Below are 21,677 nucleotides of genomic sequence, written 5' to 3' on the forward strand. Positions count from 1 at the left end.
ACTCCTGTACAACCTCTCATGGTCCCAGGACACATCCTACACAATGAAGAAACCTCACCAGCATCTCTACTTTCTGAGGAAGCTGAAAAGAGCTGGATTATGCATATCTATCCTCACGTCATTCTACAGATGTGCAGTAGAGAGCATCCTAACATGCTGCATGACTGCATGGTATGGAAACTGCACTGCAGCAGACAGGGAGGTTCTACAACAGGTAGTCAAAACTGCCCAATGCATCACAAATACCAGCCTATCTGCCATCAAGGACGCATATATAGAAAGGTGCCAGAAAAAGGTCAGCAATATCATAAAGGATCCCACACTCTGCTTGTGGCCTGTTTGCCCCACTCCAGTCAGGGAGGAGGCTACACTACATTCACATCAAGACTACTAGACTCAAAAACAGTTACTTTCCCCAAGCAGCAAGGCTGATCAACATCTCCACCCACTAACTCCACCGCTATTTTATTATCACTGTCAGTCACCTTATGTACAGACACTCCTCTGCCTGGAGTCTCTTTATGGACATTCAACCAATCTACATGTATATATGTGTGTGTATGTATATGTACACGTATGTATATGTACACGTATATGTTCTCAATAGGACTTTAAATTACTGAGACTACTTCTTCCTCTGCACACAATCAGCCTCTCTATATAACACAGCCCTTCCATTCTGAACTACCAGTGTAATGAGGTGATGAGTAATTTGGAATCTATTTACATTAAGACATTATAAAGCATAAATAATTGTAGCATTTGACTGCACTGATGCAATTATGCCTATAAATAAGAACACATCACCTGTGGTGGGTTAAGTCATTGAAGTCAAACAGTCATATCATACAACTTATTCAGAAACAATATATTTACAGAGCAAAGGAAAATGTAATTATGGCAACTTCTTCCAATGAAAGGCTACACATTGCCGAAAGGATGGTAAAAGATGTTCCACCTTCAAAAGATGAGGGGGAAAATCCAGAAGGGAAATTGGTGATAAACACAAGAGAGTCTGCAGATGCTGGAAATCTCGAACATGAACACACACACACGAACACCCCTGAAGGAGCTCAGCAAGTCAGGCAGCATCTATGAAGGGAAATTAACAGCCTCAAAAGAGACTCAACTCAAAATGTTATCTGTTTATTCCCCTCCATAGATGCTGCCTGACTTGCTGAGTTCCTCCAAAAATCTCTGTTAGAAAAAAAGGCCATAGTGTTTCCCCTCTGGTAGACCTACAAGATTCTCTTCCCCACTTTCACACTTCAATCTTTTTTACATCTATTGCAAGCTCTCCCTCTCCTTTGCATCTACCAGCCAAAGCATGGTCCTCCCCCAACAAGAAATGAATAATGATTCTTCCCTATTCTCTTCCATTCCCTTTACTACTGGGTCATGTTCTCCCCGTAAACCTAGCGCAACTCTTAACCATAAACAGGGGGGCCTTTGGTTTTTAGAAAATCCATGCTTATGAAGTAACATGTGGGCCACAGCACATATTCCACCCTATTAGAATTATTAACTATTATTGATATTTTTCAATATTATTAACAACATTATCAATCTGTGACTTGCACACACAGCCCCATCAGTTTCTTTGACTTTCACCCAGATCTCAGGTGTGATTTTGTGTTTTTTAAAAACAGTAATGTGGGAATTGATAGTTTTTCAACAATCATTTTTAATCACCCAGAACATGAAATGGATTTATCATAGCAGATTAAATCCACTTATTCCATTTCCTGTGGCAATAAGAACTAAATGGCTCCTTAATACTTCTATTTCCAATTCGCAGAGGGACAATCAACCTCACAATGAGGTTTAAAGTTAACAATTCAGCCAAATGACAAAAAACAAAATAGATAACTGAAATAAAAACTCACAACCAAGAAACACAAAAATGCTTTCAAACATAAATATTGTCAGTAATGTATTTTTGTTACCTGGTCCTAGTATAAATCCCAGAGCTTGACAAGCACTTATATTAGCCATTGCACTGTTCCTTTCCTGAAGTGATGTTGCACCAGCAACATATGACCGTACCACAGCCACATTTCCTTAAAAAAAGCATAACTTCATTTAATTTTAAAACATACATTAGATATACAGAAATCACAAAAACAGAAATCTTATTTCATCAATTACTAGCTGTTTTAGAGTATCCAGATGTTTAAAATCTGTGATGATTCCAAAAGATGTGTATGTATTTAGTAAGACTGATATTATACCACTAATGTTGTAAATGAACCAAAATAACTGTAATTCCCACATTAAACAATAGAGATGCGACTCAAATCTTGGCCCTCAACACATTCTGATATGTATTAACTTGAAGTATATGAAATCTGTTTTAGTTCCCTCGCAACATAGTTACGATTAGACTGCACTTAATATTTTCATCAAAACTATTTGCTTTTTATCCATGTATAAACAGATCAAATTCCATCAAACATCCAGAAGTACTGCTCTAGTGAGTTTCCATATACTATTTCACCTCCAACACAGAGAAATGTACTAACACAGTTATAGACCTATTTGGAACATATAAACATATAACTGACATCTACCTTATTTTATTGACTAATGCAAATACATTATGGTGTGACTACAAATATAGGAAATCTATAAAGTTAATGAATGCTATTACTATAATCCAGCTCTTCCAATGAAAGTTAATTCCACTGACTAGCTAATGCTATAAAAAGTAATGGTTACACAATTTTATCAGGAAAGTTTAAAATAATTTGAAATTTTAAGCAAATCAGGCCAAAAACTAACCTGTCTTTTTGGACCCAGAATATAACAATTGTTTGAAGATTTCCCAAACAAAAAAAAGAATACAAATTTATTTTAAAAACAAACAATTTAAATGAAGATCAGCAGTAAAACATATGTATATATGCATACATACATAGACACACTGAGTACTGTCTTAGGCACAAACAGGTGTCCCCCACTTTTCGAATGTTCGCTTTATGAAACCTCATTGTTACGAAAGACCTACATTAGTACCCTGTTTTCGCTTTCAGAAGGTGTTTTCACTGTTACGAAAAAAAATTCAGCGCGCGATAAAAGGCAGCGCGCACCCCGAGCGCCGCTCTCCCCCGGATTTGGAATTGCATTCTCGCCAGCATTGCTTAAACACGTGCCTGTGAGCAACCGTTAGCAAGATGAGTTCTAAGGTATCGGAAAAGCCTAAGAGAGCTCGTAAAGGTGTTACACTTAGCGTAAAACTAGACATAATTAAGCGTTTTGATCGTGGTGAACGAAGTAAGGACAAAGTGGGTTTGGCTTGTGGAAGCTGACGAAGATGATGTTGAAGAGGTTTTGGCATCCCATGACCAAGAATTGATAGATGAAGAGCTGATGCAATAAGAGGAAAGGATAACAATCGAAACCAAATGAGTAATGATAAAGTACAACTTTAATTTTGAAAGGGTACATCAGTTTAGGGGATATTTGCAGGATGGTTTGGGTGCTTACAAAGAACTGTATGATAGAAAAATGCGCGAGGCTCAGCAGTCAAGCAAGCCTTCCACATCAGCCACAGCAGACGACGAACCTCGACCTTCGACATCGAGGCGGGCAGTCATAGGAGAAGATGAGCTGCCTGCCCCAATGGAAACAGACGACCAGATGACACCCCAGTGTCCCACCACCCCAACACCCAGGCCGCGGACAGATACTGATTTGCGGAGAGTGCAGCAGTAGCCGGAAGACACACAGCACATCTTTAAGAAAAAAGCCAAAATAAACATGCTAATTAATTAGGTGCTGCCCAACACGTAATTGTTGGCCCCAATCAGAGGTAATGCAATCGGCAATCGGCACTGATCTGGGCCGACAATTACGTGCCAGGCAGCACCTAATTAATTAACATGTTCATTTCGGCTTTTTTCTTAAAGATGTGCTGTGTGCCTCCGGGCTACCGCTGGACCCCTGCTTCGCGGCAATGTATCAGTCAACGGCCTGGAGGGTGGGGGCCACTGCATCACCCCAACCTGCGACTCAGCCTAACACACCATCATCAGTGTGCTCGGCGCTGTCTTCCCAATTCCGGTAAGTGATACTACACTGTACATACATTATTTCTACTTTATATCGGCTGTGTATTTTTACGTGTTATTTGGTATGATTTGGCAGCTTCATAGCTTAAAGGTTACTGGAGAGTGCTTGCACCGTGTTTTTGCCGAGGGCGCTTGCGTGAGATTTTCGCTATGGAGAACAGTTCAGTAATGATTGTGGAAAAGTATTTCTACTTTATATAAGCTGGGTATTTATCATATCATTCCTGCTTTTACTATATGTTACTGTTATTTTAGGTTTTATGTGTTATTTGGCATGATTTGGTAGGTTATTTTTGGGTCTGCGAACACTCACAAAATTTTCCCATCTAAGTAAATGATAATTGCTTCTTCGCTTTACGACATTCCGGCTTACAAACCGTTTCACAGGAATGCTCTACCTTCAGATGGCGGGGGAAGCCTGTAACCCAAAATGTACCAGCCATTCGTTCCCTAGTTAGGTGGAAGATCCAGACCCTCATGCAAACAACAGAGTCCTGATTTTGTACAGAGCCTATCACTGCCATCATTGCACTCAAATGACAAAATGCACGTCCCCTTTTCATGCACCAGTTGGCTGCCAGTAACTGGTGGTGTTCCACAGGAGTCGGTGTTGGGACCACCCTTTTTTTGCTGTATATATATATGGTTTAGATGATGGAATAGATGACTTTGTTGTCAAGTTTGCAGATGATACGAAGATTGGTGGAGGGGCAGGAAGTGTTGACGGCACAGGTAGGATGCAGAAGGACTTAGATTAGGAGAATGGGCAATGAAATACAATGGTGGAAAATGCATAGTCATGCACTTTGGTAGTAGAAATAAATGTGCGGACTATTTTCTAAACGGGGAGAAAATCCAGGAATCTGAGGTGCAGAGGGACTTGGAAGTCCTTGTGCAGAAACAACCTTGAAGGTTAAGTTGCAGGTCGAATTGGTGGTGAGGGTGCAAATGCCATGTTAGCATTCGTTTCAAGAGGTCTAGAATACAAGAGCAAGGATGTGATGCTGAGGCTTTATAAGGCACTGGTCAGGCATCACCTTGAGTATTCTGAACAGTTTTGGGGCCCCTCATCTTAGAAAAGATGTGTTAGCATTGGGAGAGGGTCCAGAGGAGGTTCACAAGGATGATTCCAGGAATGAAAGGGTTATCATCCAAGGAACGTTTGATGGGTCTGTACTCGCTGGAATTCAGAAGGATAAGTGGGGGGGGGGGCGGAATCTCTTTGAAACCTTTTGAATGTTGAAACGTCTAGACAGAGTAGATGTGGAAAGGATGTTTCTCATGGTGGGAGAGTTTAGGACAAGAGGGTACAGCCTCAGGATAGAGGCCCTTTCAAAACAGAGATGCGGAGAAATTTCTTTTGCCAAAGAGTGGTGAATTTGTTGCCACATGCAGCTGTGGAGGCCAGGTCATTGGGTGTATTTAAGGCAGAGATTGATAGGTTCTTGATTGGACATGGCATCAAAGCTTACGGGGAGAAGGCCGGGAACTGGGGTTGAGGAGGAGAAAAAGAAAGGATCAACCATGATTGAATGGTGGAGTAGACTCAATGGGCCAGATGGCCTAATTCTGCTCCTATGTCTTATGGACATGCTAGTTAGAAACTTCAGCAATGGTCTCCTGTCCGAAGTGAATGACATAGTGTCCTAAATAAACAAAGGAATTTCTGCTATTTTCTCATTTTTTTTTATTAAGAGTTGTCTTGAATATGTAGCTGCCCCAATTAACTGGAATCCAATGTAGTAGAAAATAATAATATCCACATTAGTGAAGTTTTTATGAATATGATTGGTCAGTTACTTCCCTGGGGCTTAGTATTTACTTGCAACCCAATATTAAAAGATTTATTTGCAGGTTTGACTGATCCCAACACTAAAATCTGCAATTCTTTGACCTCACCACACCCTCCTCCCTCCTCAACCCCCCCCCATGCATGTATCATTTATGATTCCAGATCATAATGTCTTTTTGCCATCAACTTCAATCCATGAGCTTGTGTATTTCAAGGTAGCTGAAATCTTAATGGCCGCCCACCTTTTCACGTTTGTGTGAGGTCAGTATCTGGGAAAACTTGAAATTCATCATTCTCATGCAGATAGCATAAAACATTTCCAGAAATGAGGAAGTTTAAATTTCTTGGTTGTGTTTCTACAAGAAATAAGTTTAACAGCTCATATCTAACTGCAGATTACTAAAGTGATATTATTTTGCTGACCTTCAGCATGGAAAATGCACTTGAGATTACATATTAAAGTATTCAGTTCAAATCTGAAGAGGTATTGCTCCAATGGGCCACTCTGTAATACAACAGCATTTATGGGTCTATGCTTGAGTGCATAGGACCCTTTTATTCCCACATGATGCGTCCTACTAATCAACCAATGCTCTAACCATGTCAGTAACTTTCCTGTAATATCATGGGCTCTTAATTTGGTAAGCAGCCTCAGGTGTGGCACCTTGTTATGTTCACCTGTGTGGCCATTAAACATTACACCATGCTTACAGAGAACAGCTTGAATATCATTTGCCAGTGTTTCTGTTCAAACAACAGTGATCTTTGTCACTGATAGTTGGCGATAAATAAAACAGTAAGACAATTCAGGAATGTTTTGCTCACAGAGGTTTCAAGCTTGGAAATGCCAGAAACAGCTGCAGGTGAGAAGAAGTGATTTCACTACTTCACCTCCAAGAGGACCATAACCATGTCATGATTTGGAGTTTGTGCATGTCTCAATGACCCGGAGAGCTATGTTTTGATTCTTGGTAGGATCATCCATGCCAAACAGATCAAAGGGTAGAGGCCAGACTAAGAGAGAACCGGTCCTCCAAGTTCGGGGCTTCAGCTCATGGCTAACAACCCTGACCAGTAAAACAAAACAGCAACGTAGAATCCTTCTACAACTGAGTGTGACGGTATTTCTGAGTCTCTACCAGGGACTTGAATGGCTGACAGCAGTGAAAACCGAGAGGAAGCTAATGACACAGTGATGGAATCCCTGAACACCGCTAGAGATGGAAGGCCTTCATTGGTGCCCTAAACACCAGCAGCATAATGGGGAGTACCAAAGTCACTACTTCAACAAGTTAAAAACTACAAAGAATTTGAAGGTATTGCTGGAAACCATTGTTTTTTTTAATACTTTTATAAGATTTGTACTTTTTAACAAACCCATGTATTTCTCACGGTATGTGGTGGGTTATCCTTGCTCACTGGCAGAAAATGTTAAAACAGCTAAACTAACAGTTTATCGCCTTTCTCATTTTCCATTGGCTAAGTATTAGCACATTCCCCATGTGATGTAATTGTTTAATTATGTAGCCTACTAACTAGTTTATTCCTATCTAAGGAATTTCTTATCTTATCTATAAAAGTGATGGATTTTTCAGAGGCACCATCTTTATTCCTTTTACCTTCACAATCATTCATCCAGGCATTGTTTCTCAGCTCTTTATTTAGTTTGCTTAGTGTTTGTTAGTACGTTTGTTTGGACTCTAAAATAAACTATCATTAGAATTAAGACTGTCAGTCATTCCTGACTCCCAGAAGAACCCCAGGGATCAGAAAATGAGATAGATCCAACAGTATCAGTAATCATCTTGAATGTAGAATGAAGATTTGGGAGGATGTAATCATTGAATGCATTGTATGAAGGTAGTCCATTATCTGCACTAGTTGTTTATGCTGATTTTGTTAATTTACTGTCAATAAAACACAGCAGCATAAAAAGGATGAATTCTTCCAACAATAACTATTAGAAACTACAGTTTTACGGTACTGTAGTCAAATTGATAATGTTCTAATTTGTTCATTATTTTATTTAAATACGCAATTTGTTACTCAGTTAAATGGTAGTTCGTCTTTTTTTAAAATCATATCCACAAAACTTCAGCTAATTGGGGCAGCCGCTTAACTGGGCAAAAATGTACTGGTCCCGATGTGGTCCAGTTAATGACATCCACTGTACTTCTATCATCTGTTGAGAACTTGTACTGCGAGTTTCATGAAGAAATTCTGTTTCAAAAATTATCTACAACACTGAAACCAGGGTTATCTCAGAAGATCAATTATTGGGGAATAACAACTCAAGAGTTGCACAGAGATTGCTCATAAGGAGAGATAAGTGTCATGGTAGTTACACATGGAAAAACGTTAACACGACAATCAGGCTGTATTAAACACATGGATTCAAGGTCATGCTAAAGTCAAACAAATTTTCCTAACATTTACCATGTTAGTTACATGTATTTTTGTCTTAAATATCCACAACTCAAATATAAGCACACAACTGCAATTAAAAGTCTTTACCATATAATTTGTCCATTTTGCTTATATTTAGTGTACAATTACTAAGAGCTTTCACGTGAAATGGGTCTTACCTGCTCCAAATCCAACAAGTGCTCGTGCAAGCAGCATATAGTACTTATTATGCGATGGTGGGGCATGTGCATAGCCATACAGTATGTTTGCTGCTACATTAATCAAAATTGAGATAATAAGAGGTTCCCTTCTTGGCCTGTAATTGGACCATGCACCAAACAGTATAGATGCAATCATCTGCCCCAAGCTGTAAACTGCAATAACCCATCCAAGAAAAGTTGCATCTGCAGTCTTATCCACCTACAAACAAAAAGCACATGGCTATGATTACCAACTCTGTGTGAATAACTCAAATCATGCCCAAATTAATTGGCTTTAACTATTAAACATCCTCCCATCATCCCAAAATCATCTACTTCTTTAAACAATTGTTTAATAATTGTCCTCTAATATGGGTAGTCTACCATTAATGTCCTAACTCTATATATTTAATCCTCAATCTAATTTATCATCTAAAAATATTCCTCATTCATTCACAGTAGCAGGGTTGTCACAGTGGGAAGGAAAATGCCTCTATATGGAATGTTAAAGAGCAATAAACTAATGCTTTAAAAACCCCACTACAAAAATCAAACGCCTTCTTTTATAAATACAGTGCATTCTCAGCCTTCGATGGGATGCTGTTGCATGAATATGAGAGCTGCATAATTGCTCAAAAAAATCATTATTGTAGATTACCCCAAACTTGTATTTTATGCATAGGACTCAGCTGTGGTACACAATAATAATCTATGCATAAACCTTAAAATAAATTGCAGAACAATGTAATCTCCTTCCTCCTTTAAATAACAATGTCTTGCACTGTAATTTAGTTGGAAATTGCTTAATACTCTTAAAAATTTTCGCAGGCTGTTTGAGAATTCCAGATGCTTAAATATCAGTTAAACAAGTGTTTACTGTATTCCTCAATTAAATTATCCAATCTTAAGCATTCAGTTGCAAATATTTTGTTTCTGGAAAAATCACAGCACGTTTTCATATAATCAATGAAATATGACTGGCCACATATCAATTTTTGTTAAAGGAAGCATTGATATATTACCACTTATAAGACAAATCTATCAGAAAATAGGGGAGATACATCAAAGGCAATAAAAGACAATGGCCGAGATTTATAGAATTCTTTCTGACTTCAGGATATCTTGAGGCATTTTTTCAGTCAATTAAGTACTTCTAGAATTACAGCTGCTCTAACAATATATGAAAAAATGGCAGCCAATTAAACATCAATTACTGCCTGATTCAAAAGACAGCAGTTCCAACTGTGCAGTGTTCACTCACAACTAGAGGGATGCTTGACTCCTTAATCTTCCAGTTTAGAGGTAAGGATATTACATAATTCCTTAAACTGACCTATTCTGAAACAGATATGGAGCAATGCAGCTATGGCAATCTATTTTATTCAGTACTGTATAGTCATGGGATCAACAGAGTCTAAATAACTCAAAGCACATCAAAAAATAATTAACCTTAATCATGTTAATGATTCCAAATATCTTCCCATCTATCTCACATCCTTTGTTTGATTAAACAATTGTTTAATAATAGTCATATAATCTGGGTAGCCTAGCATTAATATTCTATCACCATTTACTTTTAATTCTCATTATTTATTATCAGGTAGTATTCATTATTCACTGCGGTGGGATCATCATGTTGATTGATAAAGGAAAATGCCTCGTGACATAAGTAACCTTAAAGACCAATGAAATCAATTTTAAACACCCCTACAAAAGTATTCCTTTAAAGCAAGATAATTAAGAAAAAAAACCACAAACCTTTTGCAGAAATGGCCAAATTGAAGAGACTACAATCGAGAAACCTGCAGGAAAAGTATTATTTACCACACAGAGCCAGCACAGCGTTTTTCCCAGCACAATACGCTTCAACAAATGATAAGTAATCACTGTAATCCTTTTACTTTGCATCTCAAGTTATACATTTTTTTTTTAAGAAGATCTCCACCTTGATTTTACAAAAACAACTTACTTATCCCTCAGATGAGAAAACCTGCAGATGCTGGAATTCTAAGCAACATACACAAAATACTGGAGGAACTCAACAGGCCAGGCAGCATCTATGGAAAAGAGTAAACAGGCAACATTTTGGTCTGAGACCCTTCAACAGAACTGGAAAAAAGGATGAGAAGTTAGAGCAAAAGGTGAGAGGAGGGGAAGAAGTACAAGGTGATAGGCGATAGAAGAAACTGGGAGAGAGGGACAGGTGAACTAGAGTTGGGAAGTTGATAGGTGAAAGAGAAAAAGGACTGGAGAGGGGAAATCTGATGGGAGAGGGTAGAAGACCATGGAAGAATTGGGGAGATGAGCGGGTAAGAAGAGAGGGAAACCGGAATGGGGAATGGTGGGGGGGGGGGGGGGTAGAATTACCAGAAGTTCGAAAAAAAAAATCAATGTTCACGCCATCAAGGTGGAGGCTACCCAGACTGAATATAAAGTGTTACTTCTCCAACCTGAGTGTGGCCTCATCGCAGCAGCAGAGGAGGCCATGGACTGACATGTTGGAAAGGGAATGGGAAGTAGAATTGAAATGGGTGGCCACCGGGAGATCCTGCTTTTTCTGGCAGACAAGCATAGATGCCCAGTGAAGCTATCTCCCAATCTACGTCGGGTCTCATCAATATACAAGAGGCCACACTAGAAGCACTGGATACAGTAGATGACCTCAACAGACCCACAGGTGAAGTGTCACCTCACCTAGAAGGACTGTTAGGGTCCCTGAATGGTATTAAGAAAGAGGTGGAGGGGCAGGTATGGCACTTGTTCTGCTTGCAAGGATAAGTACCAGGAGGGAGATCAGTGGGGAAAGATGAATGGACAAGGGAGTCGTGTAGGGAGCGATCCCTACGGAAAGTAGGAAGTGGAAGGGGGGGGGAGGGAAGTATGTGCTCGGTGCTGGGATCCCGTTGGAGATGGCGGATGTAACAGAGAATTATGTGCTGTACATGGAGGCTACTGGGGTGGTAGGTAAAGACAAGAGGAGCCCTATCCCTGGTGGGGTGGCGGGAAGATGAGGTAATGGCAGACATACACAAAATGGAAGAGATGTGGATGAGGGCAGTGTTGATGGTGGAGGAAGGAAAGCCCCTTTCTTTGAAGCAGAAGGACATCTCACTAGTTCTGAAATGACAGGCCTCATCCTGAGAGCAGATGCGGCAGAGACAGAGGAACTGAGAGAAGGGACTGGCATTTTTACAAGTGACAGGGTGGTAAGAGGTATAGTCCGGGTAGCTGTGAGAATCAGTAGGTTTATAAAAGGTATCAGTAGATAAACTGCCATACCTGCCCTTACACCTCCTCCCTCAGTCCTATTCAGGCCCAAACAGTCCTTTCAGTTGAGGTGACACTTCACCTGTGAGTGTGTTGGGGTCATCTACAATAGCTGGTGCTCCCAGTGTGGCCTCCTGTGTATCTGTGAGACCCGATGTAGATTGGGAGACCACTTTGCCAAACACCTAAGCTCTATCCGCCAGAAAAAGCGGGATCTCCCGGTGCCCATTCACTTCAATTCTACTTCCGATTCTCATTCCGCCATGTCAGCTCATGGCCTCTCTATTGCCGTGATGAGGCCAAACTCAGGTTGGAGGAGCAACACCTTATATCCCTTCTGGGTAGCCTCCAACCTGGTGGCATAAACATAGATTTCTTAAACTTCTAGTAATTACTCCCCTCCCCCTTCACTATTCCTGATTCCCATCTCCCTTCCCCATCTTCATCTCCTTACCTGCTCATTACCTCCTTCTGGTGCTCCTCCTCCTTTCAACCATGGTCCTCCACCCTTTCCTATCAGATTTCCCCTTCTCCAGCCCTTTACCTCTTTCACCTATCAACTTCATAGTTCTTTACTTCACCTCTCCTACCCCTCCCAGTTTCACCTATCACCTACCACCTTGTACTTCTTCTTCCCCTTCCCTATCTTCTTGCCCTGACTCCTCACACTTTTTATTCAGTGCTGATGAAGGGTTTTGGCCTGAAACATCGACTGATTAATTATCTCTCATTTGCATTGATCAGCTACCCATAGATCTATTCAAATGGAAAAAATACTTTCAAGCAAATTTGTTCAGATACTCATGATTACCCTCCCTTCCAACATTATTTCAACTATTATTGACAAGTTAATTTGCAGGCAAGCAACTACACTTCTGCCTTCCATCATTTCTGTCTAGAACAAGCTACAAGGAAGTGATTGAGAGTGACACAGTAACAACTTCTTTTCTAATCCTATTTCCCTATGCCACCTTCCTACTTAAGCTATATGAATCAAAATGGTGGATAAAATTAAAGTCCTGTTTAAAACTTATGAAAAAATTAATAACAGTGGAATACTGATAATTAAGCAAAATGACAAAACACCAAGCAGAATCCCACAATTGAAGCAGGAAGGTCGGGGGGAGAAATAACTATTAGTTTGCAGTTTCCCCTCAGAAAGCTCCACATATAACAAAGCACGGATGTGAGGTTAGTGTCTGGAAAAAGGGCAAAGGAGAAATTTTGTTTAAATGAGAATGGAAATGGTTGGATAACAAAAAACAAAAACAAACTGACAAAATCCTAGATGAACTCAGCAGGCCAGGCAGCATCTATGGAAACGTGTACAGTCAATGTTTCGGGCCAAGACCCTTCTGCAGGAGATGCTGCCTGGCCTACCAAGTTCCTCCAGCATCTTCTGTGCTTTGCTTGGATTGCCAGCATCTCAGATTTTCTCTTGTTTGAAAAAAAACTGACAGTGAAATATCATTTCATGGATTTTTGAGAAACTAACTTTGAAGCAATATGTTTCTGCTAAGTTGAGATGAATATAAATACGTATCAATTAAATGCAATTTCCATCACTCTATTCGAGTATAGTCCACAAAAAAAGTTTCATAACTAGTAAAGTCCTCATTTTTAGATGAGTGGTTATCTCTGAGTGCAACACCCACCTAAACTGCTGAGGAACATAGTAAGGTACATGACCCGGATTGACCGCCAGTGACTTCGATTTTCCTGCAGCAACTCAACGGGCATGCCTTCACTGCAAAATAAACCAATCATTATTTATCTTTAAGTATCAATTTGCTATTCACGCAATTAAGCTTTTGTGCATGGCATTTAAAACAAGCAATACCGTCAGATTGTTTGAAGTCCTATATTTCAGTAAAACAGCCTAACGATAGATATACATCACTCAGATCTGTTCAGTGGGAAAGAACAGAAGAAAAAGTGTATCAAAATTACGCAGGTCTAGATATATATTACATTGTTTCATCGCACATCCACAATTACTCTTACCAAATTACTTCAACTATTATTGGAAAACAAAATAGAAGATCAATGCACTAATGGGATTAGAACACAGAACATTACAGCACAGAAACAGGCCCTTCAGCCCAGTGTTTGCTTCAATCAAAGGAAACTAATCCTCTCAGCGTACACATAATCCATATCTCTCCATTCATATCATATTCATGAACCTAAGTACTCCCTAAACTCCACGATCATGTCTGTTTCCATCATCATCTATGACAGCATGTTCCAGAGCACCCAAAGTTCTGCAAAAAAAAACCTGCCCACATCTCTCCTTTAAACTTTTCCCCACTCTCCTTAAATCTATGTCCTCTAGAATTTGACTTTTCTACCCTAGAACAGACAAAGGTTAGTTTTATTTGTCACATGTACATTGAAACACATGGTAAAATGTGTTCTTTGTTTCAACGTCCAACACAATCTGAGATACGGTGGGGGTAGCCCACTGTGCACCAACATAGCATGCCCACAATTTACTAACCCTAACTCATGACTTTGAAATGTGGGAGAAAACCAAGGCACCTGGAGGAAAACCACACATTCATGGGGAGAACATACAAACTCCTAAAGTGGCAGGAATTAAACCCCGATCTTTCAGCTAGTGCTGTAAAGCATTACACTACCGTGCTGTCCTAGTAGAGACCAACTACATACCACGTCCTGGTCTCTCATAATTTTATAAAATTCTATCAGATCTCTCTTCAGCCTCCAGTGCTCCAGAGAAAACAATCCAGTTCCAGAGTGGGAGGTTGGTCAAGAAGGTTCAATCAAGATGAAGTAGTAAATTGGATTACACTGTGGTTTTGTAGGAGAAGCCAGAGTGGTAGTAGATGGTTGCCTCTCTGAATGGAGGTCTGTAACAAGTGGTGTGTCACAGGGATCGGTGCTGGGTCCATTACTGTTTGGAATCTATATTAACGATCTGGATGATTATATAGTAAACTGGATCAACAAAGTTGCAGATGACACCAAGATCAGGGTGGAGTGGACCGCAAGGAAGGCTATCAAAGCTTGCAACGGGATCCAGCCCGTTGGAAAATAGGCTGAAAACTGGCAAATGGAATTTACGTGAAGTGTTGCAGTTTGGGAGGACTAACCAGAGTAGCAATTACACGGCGAGCGGTAGGGCACTGAGGAGTGACGTAGAACGGAGAGATCTGGAAATACCCATAATTCCTTGAAAGCAGCATCACAGATAGATTGGGTTGTAAAGAGAGCTTTTGACATATTGGGTTGCAAAGAGAGGTTTTGACATATTGACCTTTATGTGCTGGTCTCAAGACAGATCCTGTCATCTGGTAGCACCAGGGAATTAAGGCTACTGACCCTCTCCACCTCCAATTCCTTAATGAAGACTGGTTCACGGACCTCTAGCTTCTTCCTCGTGTAGCCATTAATCATCTCTTTGGTTTTGCTGACATCGAGTGAGAGGTCACTCTTGTGGTGGCACCATTCAACCAGATTATAATCTCCTTCCTATATGCCGATTTGTCATCAGCTTTGATTTGGCCAACAATGGTGTCAGCGGCAAACTTAAATAGGACGTGTGTGCTGTACTTAGCCACACTATCATACGCATAAAGTGAGTAAAGCAGTGGGCTAAATACACAGCCTTGTGGTGCACCTGTGCTGATGGTGAGTGTGGAGGAGGTGCTGTTGCCAATCTGTACTGACTGCAGTCTGCAAGTGAGGAAATCAAGGATCCAGTTACACAGGGGTGTTTAGAGACAAAGGTCTTGGAGCATAGTGATGAGTTTTGAGGGGACAATACTGTTCAATGCTGAGTTATAGACAATGAAGGGCACCCCGATATATGCATCTTAATTTTCCAGATGTTCCAGAGCTGAGTGAAAGGCCAATAAAATGGCATCTGCTGTTGACTTGTGATGTTAGGCAAATTGGAGCAGATCCAAAGCAGCACAGGCTAAATGCTGGAGGAACTCAGCAGGCCAGGCTGCATCTAGGGGAAAAGAGTAAACAGTCAACGTTTCAGGACGAGACCCTTCTTCAGGACTGGAAAGGAAGAGGAGAAGTCAGATTAAGAAGATGAGGGAAGGGGAGGAAGAAATTTGGAGCAGATCCAAGTTGCTCCTCAGGCAGGAGTATTATGCTGTATGAACAACCTCTCAAAGCACTTCATCATAGTGAACACAAGTGCTACTGGACAATAGTCACTAAGGCAGATTACCACATACCCCATTTTTCCAGCTGGTCCAGATCATGCTGCAAGCTCTGATAGTGCTCTTCACTGTCCAATGCACTCCAAATCTTGGAGTCATCTGCAAACTTGATGATTCAGTTAACCACATTATTATCCAGATCATTGATATTGATGACAAACAAAAATGGAACCAGCACTGATCCCTGCAGTACGCCACTTGTCACAAACCTCCAGTCCAAGAGGCAACTATCTACTGTCACTATCTGCCTTCTCCCACAAAGTCGACGTCTGATCCAATTTACCACCTCATTTTGAATGCTGAGCAACTAAAATTTCTTCACCAACCTCCCATGAGACCAGGTATCTGGAGGCTTTGCTCATTACAGCCAGAGACTTTAACCAGGCCAACCTCAGAAAGGCGCTGCCAAAGTTATACCAACATGTCTCCTGCCCCACCAGAGGCCTGAGTACACTTGACCACTGCTACACAGCAGTCAAGGATCCCTACCGTTCCATCCCATGACCTCACTTCGGAAAATTGGACCATCAGGTCGTACTCCTCCTCCCGGCTTACAAACAGAAACTGAAGCGGGAGGTCACAGCGTCAAAGGTAGTGTCACGCTAAACAGAGGAAATGGATGAGGTCCTCCATGACTGCTTTGAATCGGTGGACTGGTTAGTATTCAAGGACTTGGCAGCTAACCTCGATGAGTATGCCTCAGCTGTCACGGACTTTATTTGGAAATGCACAGAGGACTGTATGTCTTGCAAGACGATCCGGGTATTCCCTAGCCGGAAACCTTGGATGAATTATGAGGTCAAGTCCCTTTTAAAGGCTAGAGCTGCAGCTTTTACGTCCAGGGATACCAGTCGCTACACGGAATCCAGGCGTGAACTCTGGAAAGCCATTAAGGGCATCAAGAGGCAATATCGAGCCAAGTTGGAAGCCCAGGCTAACCAGAGGGATGCCAATAGACTATGGCAGGGTCTAAATGAGATCACTGGGCGCAAAGAAAAGGCTGGGAGTATCAATAACTGTGGCGCTTATCTTCCTGACGAACTTAACGTATTCTACGCAAGATTCGAACAGAAGAGGAGCGTCCTGCTCCCTCCGGATGAACCAGACCTGGTGGCATCGAGATTCATCGTCACCGACGAGGACGTTAGAAGGGCCTTCCTGAAGACAAATCCAAGGAAGGCGACAGGCCCAGATGGCGTCCTGGGACTAGCTGGAGTGTTTGCTGACATCTTCAACTGCTCCTTGCTTCAGTCTAAGATCCCCTCGTGTTTTAAGAAGGCAACGATAATCCCAGTGCCGAAGAAGAGCAAGGTGGAATGCCTGAATGACTATCGACCTGTGGCTCTGACATCAATTGCTATGAAGTGCTTTGAGAGATTGGTTATGGCACACATCAACCACAGCCTACGGGTCAACCTCGAAAGCATTATTCTAGGGTGCATCCCAACCTGGTATGGAAGTTGTCCTGTCCAAGACTGGAAGAAGCTGCAGAAGATCGTGAACACGGCACAGCACCTCACACAAACCAACCTTCTGTCCTTGGACTCACTTTACACTGCACGCTGTCGATGCAGTGCTGCCAGGATAATCAAGGACACGACCCACCCACCCAACACACTTTTCGTCCCTCTTCCCTTCGGGAGAAGGCTCAGAAGCTTGAAGACTCATACGGCCAGATTTGGGAACAGCTTCTTTCCAACTGTGATAAGACTGCAGAATGGATCCTGACCCGGATCTAGGCCGTACCCTCCAAATATCCGGACCTGCATCTTTGTTTTTTTTTGCACTACCTTACTTTCCATTTTTCTATTTTCTATTTAAGATTTATAATTTAAATTTTTAATATTTAGCATTGATTTGTAATCCAAAGAGCGGGAAGCACAGAATCAAATATCGCTGTGATGATTGTACGTTCTAGTATCAATTGTTTGGTGACAATAAAGTATAAAGTATGCGGGACTTTGTCAAAATGCTTTGCTAAAGTTCACGTAGACAACATCATCCGCCTTGCCTTCATCAACTTTCCTAGTAACTTCCTCAAAAAAACTTTATAAGATTGGTTAGACATGACCTACCACGCACACAACCATGATGACTACCCCTAATCATCCAAATGCTCATATATCTGGTCCTTCTGAATCACTGGCTCATAATTTGCTGGTTTACTTTTAGAGCCTTTCCTAACAGCAGAACAACACTAGTTATTCTCCAATCCTCTGGTACCTCACTTGTTACTAAGGGTGTTAAAAAAATCTCCCCTACAGCCACCGCAATTTCTGCACTTGCCTCCCACAGAATCAGAAGGATCACCTTGTAAAGACCTAGAGATTTGCCTTAAGTCAGCAACACCACCTCCTCTGTAATCTGTATAGAGTCTACAACCTCTTTTGCTTTGCCTCACCTCTATAGACTTTTGTGTCCATCTCCCAAATAAACACAAAAAAACCCCTCATCTCTTTTGTCTCCACACACAGATTACCATTCTGATCTTCCAGGGGACCAATTTTGTCCCTTAAAATTTTTTGGTCTGAACATATCTGTAGAATCCCTTAGGATTCTCCTTCACCTTGTCTACTGAGGCAACCTCATGCCTTCTTTTAGCCTTCCTGAATTCCTCCTTAAATGTTCTCCTGCATTTCTTATATTTCATAGTACCTCGTTTGTTCCTATCTGCCTATACCTGCGATGCACCTCCTTACTTTTCTTAATCAAGGCCTAAGTATCTCTTGGGGGGGCGTCGCGTGATGACGTGGGATTGAGACGTGTAAATCCCGCTCTCCCGCAACAAATCAGTAAAGTACCGTTTAAATAAAACAAAGTTGGTAAATATTCTCTCAAAACTATTTATAAACTTTGTAAGACTACATTACGATATGCCTCCTAAACTGCAACAAAAGAAGTCTGCTGTTGCGAAGCAGCCGCGAGACGGGAAGAAAAAAGGGCCTACTGCAACGATGGAGCCTCGGACTCAGGTTGGATCTCCTTCGGTAGAACAGGGAGCAATGGCGGTGGCAACGGTTTCTCTGAAGAAGACACCGGAAATGCGCATGCGCAAAGAAGAGCGCATGCGCAAATCGACACAACGCAAACTACAAGAACCGACACCCACTGCAATTGAAAATGATTCAGAGTCAGAATTGGACTCTGCAGAGAACACAGATGAAGAAGAGGAGGAAGAATTGGAAGCGAGTGGAAGTAAAGGAGATGATAGAGACATAAGAGAGGCTATATTGCAATCAACGGCTGAATTAAGAAAAGTAAGAGAAGAGCTTAGAGATACGAAGAGGTGCTATAATAAAGTTATGGAAAAACAGGACATAATGGAAAAGATGCTTCAGAAGATGGAAAGAGAAATGGGGCTTATGAATGATAGAGTGGAAAAAACAGAAAATGATTTGCTTGTTTGGAACTCGGAAAGAAACCGACTCTTGGAGAAAGTGGATATGTTGGAAAATTTCAGTAGACGTAATAACATTAAAATTGTTGGTCTTACAGAAGGTATGGAGGGAGAAAAGCCAATAGAATTTTTTCAAAGATGGATCCCGGATGTTTTGCAAATGGGAGAGGAGGCTCGACCAATTGAAATTGAGCGGGCACATAGAGCTCTAAGACCAAAACCAAAAGATGACCAATATCCACGATCGATTTTAATAAAATTCTTAAGATTTCAAGACAAGGAAAGGATTCTACAGGCAGCTGCTCGAGCTGCCAAAGATAGAAAAGGGCCATTGATAATTAAAGGGAACAAAGTTTTTTTCTACCCTGATATAAGTTATGAACTTTTGAAGAAAAGGAAGAAGTTTAATCCAGTGGAAAAAACCCTATGGGATCATGGTTATCAATTTATACTGCGTTATCCTTCAACTTTGAAGATTTTTTTTGCCTGGTGGAGAAAAAAAGATTTTTTGATGACTACCAGAAAGCAGAGCAGTTTGTGCAAGATTTTCTGAATATTCACCAGATACAAGAACAAACTCAGGAGAGAGAGATAGATTGAAGATGAAGATTGGGCTAAAGAATGGACTTGTTGGATTTTTGAAGCTGGATGAATGTATAAATATATTATTAATTATATGAGGGGGGTAAGAAAGGCTAACACTGGAGGAAATTAGTTGGGAATAGTAATACTAATTTTGTCTATATATATAGATATATATATCTATATATATATAACTTTTTTTGTTGCGGGGAAGCTGGAAGAAGCACTGATCGATTGCTACGTTAATCATGTGTGCAAGCGTGGCTTTTGCCGCGACCCGTAAAATGGAGGGGGGTAGTGTTGTGTATCCTTTCATTCACAACATTAGTAGGGGGGTATTTTGTTTTTTTCTTTTTTTTTCTATCTTTTTTTCTTTTTGCCTGGAAGGTTGGGGGGGGGGGGAACACATAGCAACATGGTGAAGTTTAAAGAAATTCCCCAAGGAACTATGAGAGTTGAGAAGATAAGTAATGTTTTAGATTGGAGTAACTTTGTTAAGAATAATGACTAATTTATTGAATTTTTTGAGTTTTAATGTTAATGGGCTTAATGGACCAGTGAAAAGAAAAAGAATCTTAACATATATTAAAAAAATGCAGATAGATTTAGCTTTTTTACAGGAAACGCACCTAACAGAAATAGAACATCAGAAACTAAAGAGAGATTGGGTGGGTAGTGTTGTTGCTGCTTCATTTAATTCAAAAGCGAGGGGAGTAGCAATTTTGATCAATAAAACGTTACCAATTAGAATACAAAATGTAATAACTGATTCTGCGGGGAGATATGTGATTATACATTGTCAACTTTTTTCCGAACTATGGACTTTTATGAATATTTATGCACCAAACGAAAATGATGCAAAATTCATACAAGAAGCTTTTTTGAATTTGGCGGATGCACATGAAAAAATATTAATTGGAGGAGACTTTAAATTTTGCTTAGACCCAGTCTTAGATAGATCAACCAAGGCTGTTATAAAATCGAAGGTAGTAAATTTAACTTTATCATTGATGAAAGATTTAAATTTGATTGATATATGGAGAAGAATCAATCCTAAAGAAAGAGACTATTCGTTCTATTCCCATAGACATAAAACTTACTCAAGGATAGATTTTTTTCTATTATCAATGCATATTCAACACAGAGTGAAAAATATGGAATATAAAGCAAGAATATTATCTCCTTTCTCCTTTATTAATGACAATAATAATGGCTGACAAGGAAGAAGTGGCATATAGATGGAGATTTAATTCAACATTATTAAATTGTCAAGATTTTTGTGATTTTATAAAAAAGCAGATTCAATTCTTTTTGGATACAAATTTTCATTCAGTGGAGGATAAATTTATATTATGGGATGCGATGAAAGCATACCTTAGGGGCCAGATAATAAGCTATACGTCTAAAATTAAGAAAGAATATATGGCAGAACTAGATCAATTGGAAAAAGAGATTACAAGAATAGAAAAAGAATCTCAAAGATAGATGTCAGAAGAAAAACGAAGACAACTTCTCAATAAGAAGTTACAATATAATACGCTTCAGACATATAGAACTGAAAAAGCAATTATAAGAACTAAACAACGGTATTATGAGTTAGGTGAGAGAGCACATAAAATTCTTGCCTGGCAGTTGAAAACAGAACAAGCTTCCAAAACAATAAATGCAATTAGAACAAGGGCAAATAAAATATCTTATAAACCTCTTGAAATAAATGAAACCTTTAAAAATTTTTATTCTGAATTATATCAATCAGAATCCCAA

General features: G+C 40.3%; 1 protein-coding gene across 3 annotated transcripts in view; it reads right to left on the reverse strand.

Annotated features, from left to right (window-relative positions):
* Positions 1-21,677, reverse strand: part of mfsd8 (major facilitator superfamily domain containing 8) — a 60,480-nt gene that overhangs the window by 30,506 nt on the left and 8,297 nt on the right. The window contains exons 2-5 of one of the 3 annotated variants that reach the window (XM_072256150.1): positions 13,391-13,482; positions 10,227-10,270; positions 8,448-8,688; positions 1,947-2,060 (exon numbers count right to left, since the gene is read on the reverse strand). In XM_072256150.1, coding sequence (XP_072112251.1) covers positions 1,947-2,060; positions 8,448-8,688; positions 10,227-10,270; positions 13,391-13,482 — 491 coding nt within the window. Of the gene's footprint in view, positions 1-1,946; positions 2,061-8,447; positions 8,689-10,226; positions 10,271-13,390; positions 13,483-21,677 lie in introns of those variants that run through there. The other 2 variants (XM_072256151.1, XM_072256152.1) reach the window with 2 other exon arrangements.

Source organism: Mobula birostris, chromosome 4 (assembly GCF_030028105.1).
Source record: "Mobula birostris isolate sMobBir1 chromosome 4, sMobBir1.hap1, whole genome shotgun sequence".
Taxonomy (NCBI): Eukaryota; Metazoa; Chordata; class Chondrichthyes; order Myliobatiformes; family Myliobatidae; genus Mobula; species Mobula birostris.